At 38.0% G+C, this 11,755-nt stretch overlaps 1 protein-coding gene across 1 annotated transcript; it reads right to left on the reverse strand.

Annotated features, from left to right (window-relative positions):
* On the reverse strand, positions 1,345–1,881 carry LOC108661395. Its single transcript, XM_018117855.1, has 2 exons — positions 1,694–1,881; positions 1,345–1,579 (listed from the first exon to the last, which is right to left on the reverse strand). Exons 1-2 carry the CDS (start codon positions 1,879–1,881, stop codon positions 1,345–1,347), a joined length of 423 nt encoding a protein of 140 aa, XP_017973344.1.

Consider the following 11,755-nt stretch of genomic DNA (forward strand, 5'->3'; position numbering starts at 1 on the left):
TTCCAATCTAGTGTGGATAAAATTGGAGAAATCTGTCAAGGTGCAAGGGAAGGAATTGATAAATTAGCAAGTTGTTTTCAATTCATGGTTGAAGATGCGAGGTTGAAAAATCGTGTAATTGAGATAGTTCAGGGAGTTGAAGGTTTGACTTCCGAAGAAATTGTTAAGGCTGGACATATCATCTCTAGTGATATGTGGAAAATAAATTATCTATTTTCATTGTTAGAGGAGTTGCAGAAAATTTATGTGAAGGCTTTGCTTAGTGGCTCTATCTAAATTATGGGTATTGTTATTGCAAAGAACTAGTTATTAATTTAGGGTGAACTTTAACAATGTTATTAACTTTGAACTCTTTTGTATTTTAACAATGTTGTGTCCATCCTTTAGGTGACTTCAACTTTGGTTTATTAGAACTTTATGACTTTTGATTTAGAGCATCAATCAAGGAACTTCATTTATGATTTTCAATTATATGGTTTTGGTGATGTTATGCTTGATATTTTGTTTTAGCTTGATAGCAAGTTATTTTGAATTTATGATATTTTCAAAAGAAAATAATTGGAGATTAAGAATTATGGATATTTTATTGCTAATTTGCTATTGGTTACAAGAGAGGAAGCTATCACATTAATGTATACATATAAAACGTATTAAGAAATAAAAATAAAATATTATCTTCTAAAAAAAAATTAAACATAAAATATATAATATAGGAAATTATATTAAAAATAAAAATAAAATATATAACTTTAAAAATATATTTAAGAGATGCTATTACAAAAAAAAATAACAATAAAAAATAAACGTATATTTAAAGTTACATTTTAATAAACAGGGGTACTTCTGAAAATTAGCATTACATTCTCAGTAAAATACTTGTAAATCAATCGTGTTNAATACATGTTAAACTTGTATTTTAATATATAAGGGTAGTTTTGGAAATTAACATTACATACCCTGTAAAGTACTTGTAAAACAAACACTGCAATGTTATCTTCTCTGTATTTTAATCATTACATTACTTATATACCAAACGCTGCAATGTTATCTTCCCTGCAATCACATTGCTTGCAATCACATTACTTATAATCACATTACATTGTAAAGTACCTAACTCTACCTAAATGCCGTAGTGACACAATTGAATAAAAATGGTGACAAGGGACATCCTTACCTTAAACCTCTTTTCATCCTAAATTGTCGTGTCGATACTTTGTTAACCAACATGGAGATCTTGGCAGTGGAAATACACACCTTTATCCACTCTCTCCATCTCACCCCAAACCCCATTTTACTCAAAATGAAATAAAAAAAACTCCAACTCACTGTATCATAAGCTTTTCTTTAGTCCACTTTAAAGAACACACCTCCCACTTGATCTTTTCTCATGATATCAACAACCTCGTTTGCAATGAGCGCACAATCCACCAATTGCCTTCCAAACATGAAAGCAAATTGTTGGTTCCCTATCATCTCCCCTATTACCTTCTTCATCCTATTGGCCAACACTGTAGTAATGATTTTGTAAATGTTACCAACAAAGCTGATGGGCCTACAATCCCTAATGCTCTCAAGGGAACTACATTTTGGAGCAAGTGTGATGAAAGTTGTGTTGACGCATCCCTCAATGAACCCTGTCTAGAAAAAGTTTTCAGTAAAGCTCATTACCTTCCCTTTTATCACCTGCCATTACTTTTTGGAGAAATTCAAATTAAAGTCATCTGGCCTAGGAGCCTTATTCTCGTCACATGACTCAATGGCCTCCCACACCTCCTTCTCTATCATCGCTCTTTCCAACTCCTTTGCCTTTATTTTGTCAAGAACCTTAAACTCACCATTGAGTTCCCTCACATTTGCAACTTTCTCCTCCTTGTAAATCATTTCAAAATACTTAGCTATTCTGTCCTTGATTTCTCGCGGTTCCTCACAAACCCTACCTTTTACTTTTAAACTTGAGATAAAATTAGATCTCCTCTTACATAAAGCTATAGTGTGAAAAAACCTGGAGTTCCTATCCCCCTCAAGGTACCATTTTATTCTTGATTTTTGATGCCATTCTCTTTCTGTGATCCTGTGCACTGTCCACAATTCTCCTCTTTTATTCGATATCACCTTCTCCACCTATGATCCCTACCCCCTCCTCTAATTGCTTCTTCCTCTGCCTTCTAAATTTCACTTTCAATCTCACTTATTCTTCTCTATGACTCTCATAATTCCTTTTGTTGCCAATTCTTGATGGTCTGTTTGACTCCTAGTAGGCTCCCCTAAATACCTCTACAGCCACTCCCTATAACTTGCGTCTTTTCCCATGCTTTCAAGAATATAGAGCTAAAGGACTTCTCCTCCAACCAATGGTTGAAGAATCTAAAAGGTTTAGGTCCCCACTCCATAATAGCTTCCCTTAAGAGGATTGGATTATGATCGAAAAGTGAAGCAGGTAGCCTTTTTTGAATAATCTCTCCAACTTTGTCAACCAACACCCTTGACATTAGAAACCTATTAAGTCTACTAAAAGCCTCATCTTCTCTAAAGTTTCTATAGGTGAATCTCCCACCTTGCATAGGTAAGTCCATAAGCCTTGTCTCTTCAACAAAATTTTTTATATGAGCCATTTCATTAAGATGTTCATTCCTACTAATTCGTTCTCCCAAGTTGAGTGTAACATTGAAATCTTCTCCTAGGCACTAAGGAACCCCTACCAAGTTCATTAACCTTTGTAGCTCAACCCAAAGTTCTCGTCTTTCATTTCCTAAATTTGGAGCATATATGTTCTCGAACCCACATCTGAGATTCAATTTCTTAATGCATCCCACAAGCAGAATAAAATGGCGAGATTCAAAATAGTACTCAAGATTAAAGAAGTCAGCTTTCCAAACACTCAAGAGTCCTCTTGAAGTTCCTAGTGACTGGATGAACTTGATCATACATTGTTCACTACCCCATATTGCTCTAATCACACCAACTTCTAACTTTTCTAATTTTGTTTTCTAAATGAGCAACATATCAGGTCTTTCTTTTCCAACTAATTGCCTAACCACTCTTTTCTTTTCTCTACTACCCAAGCACCTAATATTCCAAGTAATAAGCTTTATTAAAAAAGAAATAGCAACAAACACAAAGAAAAGAGCAACTAACCAGCCCAAATTAAGGGTCAGCCATTATCACTGTCGCTCCTTCACCTCTGTCCAAGTTTTCCATCACTACTATGCTTTGCAAAACTGTTTCCTTGTCCTATTGAAAGGTCAAACCCAAATTCCTGCTCATTTCCCAGATTTCCTCAACCTCACTCTAAAAAGTCAGATGGCGATGTTTGTAGTTTAAGTCCTTCATTAGGCTTGTGTCATGGACGTCCTACTCCATATCTGTGACTCCCTCTTCCTCATCTAGCATCTCCCTTATCCCACTTCTTCTATCTTTCATCTTGCTGTACTTTGAAGAGGTAGTTCTGACTTTCTTGGTTAATTTAATTTTCTTTACTCTATCTTTCCATTTCTGTGAGCTCCCTTGACTATTTTCTTGCTCTAGTGAGTATTTTCTATTACTATTTCTTCCTCTGCAACTCCTTCTCAAGTTGTTGGCCGACCATTCCTCTCGATTTGTCTCAAAACCCTTGACTTCTTCCCCACATGCCATTTATTCTCTAATCTCCTCACCCTTCATCTTGTTTATTTCATTTATCCCTAATCTGCTCTCTTCCTTTCCCGTGACATGTTCCCTTTCCTCTTGGTCCTTCTGTGACCTTCCCCTTTTTTCTTTTTTGATTCCAACCCATCTTTCCCCTATCGATTCACTATCTTTTTGTATTTCTACTTTGCCATCCACTGTCATGGGGACACATCTTGGAGGGGTTCCTTCATCTTGAATTGTGAATTTGTTTTTTTCCATCATGGAATCTGCTATTTGTGTTATTACTAGGCTTCTAAAACCTTTTGGTGGCTATGGGCTTTCTATAAGTTCATAATTTACACATGGGCTTCTCTCACTAAAATTGTCCCGTGGTCGATGCAAAATAAGCCCTAGAACTTCAAAAACTCCTAGTTTATTGGCCCAATCAATTTCAACATTGACAACTGCCTTTTCTTTTTCTTGTGGACCCTTTCTTTGGTTTGAAAAGTGAACTTCCTTTTGCTTTTGGCTATCTATTTGTCTTTCAATGACCAGTTCGCTTATCTCTCCATTTTCTTTTAACTTGTAGAGTTTGACATTTCCCCTAACCAGGACTTCTTTCTCTGTCCACTTCCTACTATGTTTCCACTTTTCTGCTCTAGTGTTATTTTACTTGTAATTTTTCCTTCACCAACCTTTTCTATTTCCACATTCTTTTCCTCTCTGTCCACTTGCAGGTTTTTTTCTTGTTTCTACTATCCTTGCACCCCATTCTTTTCGTACAACTATTACAATGGTAAACTTTCTAGGCTGTTGCTTCTGTCACATCCTAGGTTCTTCTTTAATTTGAACTCAACTGACATAACTGTACCTCCATCTCTCTTTCCTAAGCTGCTCGTTGCTTTGGTTTGTACCTTTCCTTGTTGTACAACCTTTGTGTTAGTTCCATCATGCCTTCTGCCGTGTTGCACTTTTCCATGGGCTAGCTCGCTTCCCTCTTGCATAATCTCCTTGCCTTTTAAGTACACAACTAGGTCATCCACACCTTCTCCACCCACGATGCTTACACAGATGGTGTACAGCTTCCCTCTTGCTTCAATAGTCGCATGGTTGGGGATTAAAAGCCTGTTTTTCACTAACACCAATACAAATGCTTGGTTTAGTCTTTCTTTCTTGTATGTGAATCTATCAACTCCCTTGAACACTCCTTAACACTCTGCAACCGCCTTTAAGGTGTTAAAGTGCTACAGTTGAAATGGTACCTCTTCGAGTCTTAACCACACACATATGTCTCTTTCATTGTCAACTTTGTCTGCTGGTGTGAGGACTTCAAACAACCTTTCAAAAACTTCCTAGTAGTTCTCTATAAGTGTGGTCATCATATCGTAGTCTTCAAAGGTTACCAAGGTTGACAGTCCATCTAGCACCCTAACTTGTGTGGAGATACCTTCTTTCAAAGCTTTGACTGGATGATCTCAAAACTAACCTTTTGGCGTAATCTACCGATTGCACTACTTTTTGTCCATAACATTTCTTCATCCTAGATAGTTGTGTTGATCGTAATCTTCCTACTTCCTTGTTGAGCTTGTTGCCTTTGATTGTTAGGGGCATTAATTGGCTTCGGATCCAAAGCCAAGTTATCTTGTGCACTCACCACCCCACGGCTATCTCCCTTCTTCACATGATGCATTTCACCCCAATACCCCTAGTTTTGCCCAAAACAACATCCTTATATGTCTTTTTGTAAAACTCGACCCTATAAACACATATCATGACATACATGCACTGAGTAGCATGTTATTATGCTAGGAAAGCCCCTAAGAATAGACGAAATCCGATATTATACCTAACGGTACACTTAAGTTGATTTAACCCCGAACTAGTTCAAATAGGAATCGTAGGATGAAATTTAATATTTTACAGTCCATGAATGATTAAAAATGATTGTTCGGAGTTCGAGGGTTCATTTAGGGAAAAATTAAAAATTTTGATGTTTAAGGGCAAAATCATCGTTTTACCATCAAAGATAATAATTTGATCATGGAGTAAAATTTTTGACCAAGATTAACTATTTCTAGTATAAATTAATGATAGGAAGTGAAAAATTTTAATTTCGGTAATTTTCGAAACATAAGGGCAAAACAATAATTTTATCGTTCTGGGGTAAAACTATGAGACCTTGTCAAGCTCGATTAAAAGATGGTATTGTACCGAGTGGTACAATTAAGTTAAATCGAGCCTTGAACTAGTTCAAATAGAAATTCTAAGAGAAATTTGAAAATTCTACAACCCACAGAATGACTTAGAATAGTGATTCGGAGTTCAAGATCCAATTTGGAGTCCATCAGGAAAATTGACCGCTTAGGGACAAAATGGTCATTTTACCATTTGATGATAAAATGGAGATTTTTAGCCAAGATTTGATCACATTTGATCAAGAATAATTATATGAAATATAATTACGATTATTGGAGTATAAAATGATGTTTAGTAGTGAAAAATTGTGATTCTCGATATTTTTAGAGCACAAGGGCAAAATGGTAATTTTGCCACTATAAGACAAAACGAGAATTTTTATAAAACGATTTTGCCCCATTTGGTTAATATTGATCAATATTAATGTTATTTGAGGTTGAAAAGTAGAAATAATGTGATTCCGGTACATTTCGAAGTATAGAGGTAAAATCGTAGTTTTACCGCCCTGAGGGTAAATTGATAAATTTTTCACCCCAGCACTTGTCAAGACCAAGGGATTTTAATTGTGGTAGGATTAGATAAATACCAGAATATTTGTGGTTGAAAATTAAGAAGAAAAAGTTAAAAAGTTAAAAAAATTGGGCCAATAAGCATGTGACATGTGGCATGCTTGATTATTTTATTATTTTCTATAGAAATCAGCCCATTAAATCCCTAATTCTCTCACCATATTCGGCCTAGGCAACCAGCAACAAGAACAAAGGAAGAACAAAGGGAAAAACAAGAAAACCTAGGTAGAAATTCAAAGAAAAAGTGAAAAAATCAAGGAAACAAGTTAGGTAAGTTAGAATTTCTTTAATTCTCCTTGATACCTAGCTTACCCATGCTTTTGTTCTTGATTTCCATGGTTGAATATTGAGTTATCATGATGAATTCAATTCTGAAAAATGGGTATGGAAGAGGAATTGTTGTTGGAATAATTTGATTTTAGACTATGTTAGTGTTTAGGGATAGTTAAGCATGGTTATGAACAAAAACACAAAAGAAATATTCAATTTCTCTAGGGTTCCTTGTTGGTCGAACCATGAGGGCTGAATATCAATGGGGGATTGTTTTTATTTCAAGGAAAATGGCTTGGAAAATGATGAATTAAGGTGAAACGGTTATGTAAAAAAAATTTCGGTGCTAGTGCACCAAATGACCGAATTTTTCTATAAGGAACTGTGAGGGTTCTAATGCTGAATTTGGCTTTATTTAAATGGTATGTGGTAAATTAAGGTATTAGAGGAGAAATGAATTAATTTGGAGGTGATTTGGACACAATCGCCAATTAATCGGGTGATCGGTCGAATTTAATCGATACCGCGATTAAGCGGTAATCGGACGTATTTTTGCATTTACATATCAAGCATTAGTAATTTAAATTAGTTTATATCAATTTAGGGACAATATAGTAAATTCCTCGACTTTGTTATTTGTCAAGGTAGTGAGACGTCCGAAAAAGGCAAAGGAATTGTGCCTGAGGACAATTAGTCCAAGTGCACTCGGAATCTGGATTTTTGACACCTGTGAGTGGACTGCCTTCAAAACTTGTTTTGGGAAATATAATGTAATTGCCACCCATTTGAATGAATTATCAAGTTTTTCATGAAAACAAGTGCCTTGGGAACAAGCTTTTGAAAAATGGTTTTATGTTGTAATATGTGATTGCTATGGATTCATGCACTATTGTATTATGATGATATATATATGTGTGTTGTGCATGATGAATGATATTGTGTATAATGACTGTAACCGTGTGTGTGCATGATGTGGGGAATGCACATGCCGGTGATGATGGTGGCGTGAGAGATAGATGATGATAGTGCCCGTGTGCACGATGTGGGGGGATGTACACGATAGCACTGATTGTGCACGATGTTGGGGGATGCACATGATGGTGCCGGCTATGTGCACGATGTGGGGGGATGTACATGAGCCGGGAGTGATTATGATGATATTGATGTTTGTCTATGTAATTATGCATATCTAGATTTATGAAATGAAAGCTCATGAATGTGATATATGGTTGACATATATGTGAAATTTGACACATTGTACTTTGAGAATTTTCATGAGTTTTATGTTGATTTTGTTAGTTTAGCAGGATGGCTTTTTGTTGAGTGAGGGAAAATGTTTCTCTTGTTGCTCTATTTTCACTGCAGTGAAAGTCATGCTCGCTGCAGTGAGAAACTCTCGGGTTTAAGGACCTTTCACTAGAACTGGTTCTCGCTGCAGCGAAAAACTTTCTGTTTCTGGGTAACAATTTCGCTGCAGCAAAAAACTTTCTATTTTGTCTCCTATCTTGTCCAATTGCTACCCTATTTTTCACTTCTTTGCTACCATATCTAAGCATGGACTTCCAACATTTAGGACAAAATGAGTTAAGTTTAAAATGAGGGGTTTTTAATATGAATGGAACTAAATTGCATTGTTTTGAAACAAGTACATCATGATTTTAATTTCTCCCTTGTTGTTGTTGCTTGTTCCCTTCCTTGTTCACTCATTGGGTTTATACTCACCATTTTCAAATTCATATTTTCAGATCACGAGGCAGTCGGTAACTAGGACGAGGTGTCCTTGTAGACCTGTGTCCATCTTTTGGTAGGTGTCTCGACATTCGGTAGCTGTATATTCATCCGAGTCACTTCACTGGAAGTCGACTGTTATTTTGTTTTGTATAGACGAGCTTAATGTAAATTATTAGAATACATGTTGTAGACATTGTATGTAAATTTTTAAAGAGTAATGCCAGTACGAGTTGGCAATGTATATCACTATTTTGATTCAAAGTTATGAAATATGACTTAGTGATATTAGATGGAATTATAAGTAAGATAAATAATAGGCTTGCTTGGGTTTAGTGAATTACGTCCATTGGACCCTTGCATCGGTCATGGCTTGGAATTTGAGTCGTGACAATGTTGGTATCAGAGCCCTAGGTTTGTTTAGGTCCTAGAACTTCCTTTTGTTGGTCAAGCAGAGAGTCGGGTCTTTATGCGAGAACTTCAATTGTAAAGTGTGAACCGCGGCACATTTTACAACCAAATGACCACATAGATTCCCTATCTTAGAAACCACCTTTTGCCTTAAGTATGATTATAATATGTGTTTAATATCAGGTGTTTGCTCTTGTCTAGGTAAGAATGCTGCCTAAGACACAAGCCGCCTCAAGACGAATGAGGGAGCAAGATGCTCCTATTGAGATGGCAGATAGGCCATGGGCATCCACCCAGAGAGGCCGAGGTAGACGTGGCAGGGCCACTAGGCTAGTGAGGTTGGATACGCTTGTGAGTAGGCAAAATGAGGGACAGTCCTCAGGTGATGTAGATAGACACCCAGTTGGGGGTATTACTATTGAGGATTTAGCGGCAGGCCTACAGGGAGTTAATCGAGTTGTAGAGATGATGGCAACCCGTATGGAGGATATACAGAAGGTAGTAGAGGGGAGACCTACAGTACAAAAATCTTCTAGCTCCCAAAGACAGGCCGATCACCAATATCGTGAGGTTGAGATGGGTCACTTAGAGATTTCTCTTCCCGATTTCCTAAAGCTTAAGCCTCCATCATTTTCAGGGTCTGATGCATTAGAGAAACCCCAGGTTTTCTTGGATAAGATGGAGAAGATATGTAAAGCTTTGGGATGCTCCAGTGTTCGGTCAGTTGAATTAGCCGCTTTCCGATTAGAGGATGTGGCGCAGGAGTAATATAGCTCTTTGTGTAGAGGTAGACCAACGGATGTAGCCCCATTGGCTTGGAGTGAGTTTAGTGCAGCCTTCTTGGATCAGTTCCTACCACTCAGTGTACGTAATGCTAGAGCTAGGGAGTCTGAGACTTTGGTACAAACTTCGAGTATGACGGTGTCGGAGTATGACATCAAGTTCACACAATTGTCTTGGTATGTTCCCTACCTCGTTTCTACTAAGGAGATGAAGATTCAGAGGTTTGTGGATGGGTTAATAGAGCCACTGTTTAGGGCTGTGGCATCTCGAGATTTCACTACCTATTCCTCAGTAGTAGATTGTGCTCAACGCATTGAGATGAGGACCAGTGAGAGTAGGGCTACAAAGGATAGAGCAAAGAGGGCCAAGACAGAGGGTTATCAAGGTCGTAGAGATTTTAGCAGTGGTGGTTCGTCTTCTATCTGTCAGGGTCCATAGAGGGATTCACGATTATCCCAATAGAGGAGTGACTTGCCTAGTGCTAGTGTTGGGACGGGACAAAGAACTTTCAATGCTAGGAGGCAACAAGATTCGAGACAAAGTAGTCAAGTTATCCACCCTTGTAATATTTATGGGAGGAGACATAGTGGACGATGCTTACGTACTGCGGTCGTTTGTTATGGGTGTGGCCAACCCGGGCACATTAGGAGGAATTGTTCGATGGCTTATCAATCACAAGATTTGGCACGTGGTTCCACCCAGCTAGCTTTGTCTGCTCCTTCAGTTGCTGCCTCATCTGGCCGGGAGACTAGTGGATCGAGAGGTAGAGGTGCTGGTACTTCCTCTCAAGGTAGGCCATCTGGGTCCGAACATCAGAGTTCTATTAGTAGAGGCTAAGCAAGGGTGTTTGCTTTAACACAGCAGGAGGCCCAGACATCCAATGCCGTGGTCTCAAGTATTCTTTCAGTTTGTGATATGAATGCTCGAGTCTTATTTGATTCTGATGCTACCCATTCTTTTATCTCTCCATGTTTTGCATCTCGGTTGGGTAGAGATTCTGTTAGGAGAAAGGAACAATTAGTGGTGTCTACTCCTTTAAAGGAGATATTTGTGACTGAATGGGAATATGAGTCCTATGTAGTACGAGTCAAGGACAAGGACACTTTGGTGAATTTGGTGGTGTTAGACACCTTAGACTTTGATGTGATCTTGGGGATAAATTGGTTATCACCCTGTCATGCTAGTGTGGACTGTTATCATAAATTGGTTAGATTTGATTTCCCTGGTGAACCATCATTTAGTATTCAGGGGGATAGGAGTAATGCTCCAACCAATTTGATATCGGTCATTTCTGTCAGAAGATTATTACGACAAGGTTGTATAGGTTACTTGGCCGTGGTAAGAGATACTAAGGCGAAGGTTGGAAATGTAAGTCAAGTGTCGGCTGTGAAGGAGTTCGTGGATGTATTTCCCGAGGAGCTACTAGGTTTACCTCCCGAGCGGGAGATTGAATTTTGCATAGATTTAATTCCCGACACTAGACCTATATCCATACCCCCATATAGAATGGCACCGGAAGAGCTTAAAGAGCTTAAGGATCAATTAGAGAATTTGTTGGATAAAGGCTTCATCCATCCTAGTGTATGCCCATAAGGAGCACCGGTGTTATTTGTAAAGAGGAAAGATGGGTCACTTAGGCTGTGCATTGATTATCGACAGCTTATTAAAGTGACGGTGAAGAATAAGTATCCTCTCCCAAGGATAGATGATTTATTTGATCAACTACAAAGAGCACAATGTTTCTCTAAGATAGATCTGCGATCTGGGTACCATCAGTTGAGAATCCGAAATGAAGATATACCCAAGACCGCATTTCGAACAAGATATGGGCACTATGAGTTCTTGGTGATGTCATTTGGACTCACGAATGCTCCTACAACCTTTATGAATTTGATAAACTGAGTGTTCAAGCCTTATTTGGATAAGTTCGTGGTGGTGTTTATTGATGACATCTTGATATATTCGAAAAGCCAAGAGGAGCATGAGCAGCATCTTAAGATAGTGCTCCAAATTTTGAGAGAACATCAATTGTATGCCAAGTTCTCCAAGTGTGAGTTTTGGCTCGAAAGTGTTGCATTCTTGGGGCATGTGGTATCTAAGGATGGGATACAAGTTGATTCAAAGAAAATTGAAGCAGTGGAAAAATGGCCAAGGCCAACATCAGTTACGGAGATTAGAAGCTTTGTGGGTTT

Source organism: Theobroma cacao, chromosome 1 (genome assembly GCF_000208745.1).
Source record: "Theobroma cacao cultivar B97-61/B2 chromosome 1, Criollo_cocoa_genome_V2, whole genome shotgun sequence".
NCBI classification, from domain to species: domain Eukaryota; kingdom Viridiplantae; phylum Streptophyta; class Magnoliopsida; order Malvales; family Malvaceae; genus Theobroma; species Theobroma cacao.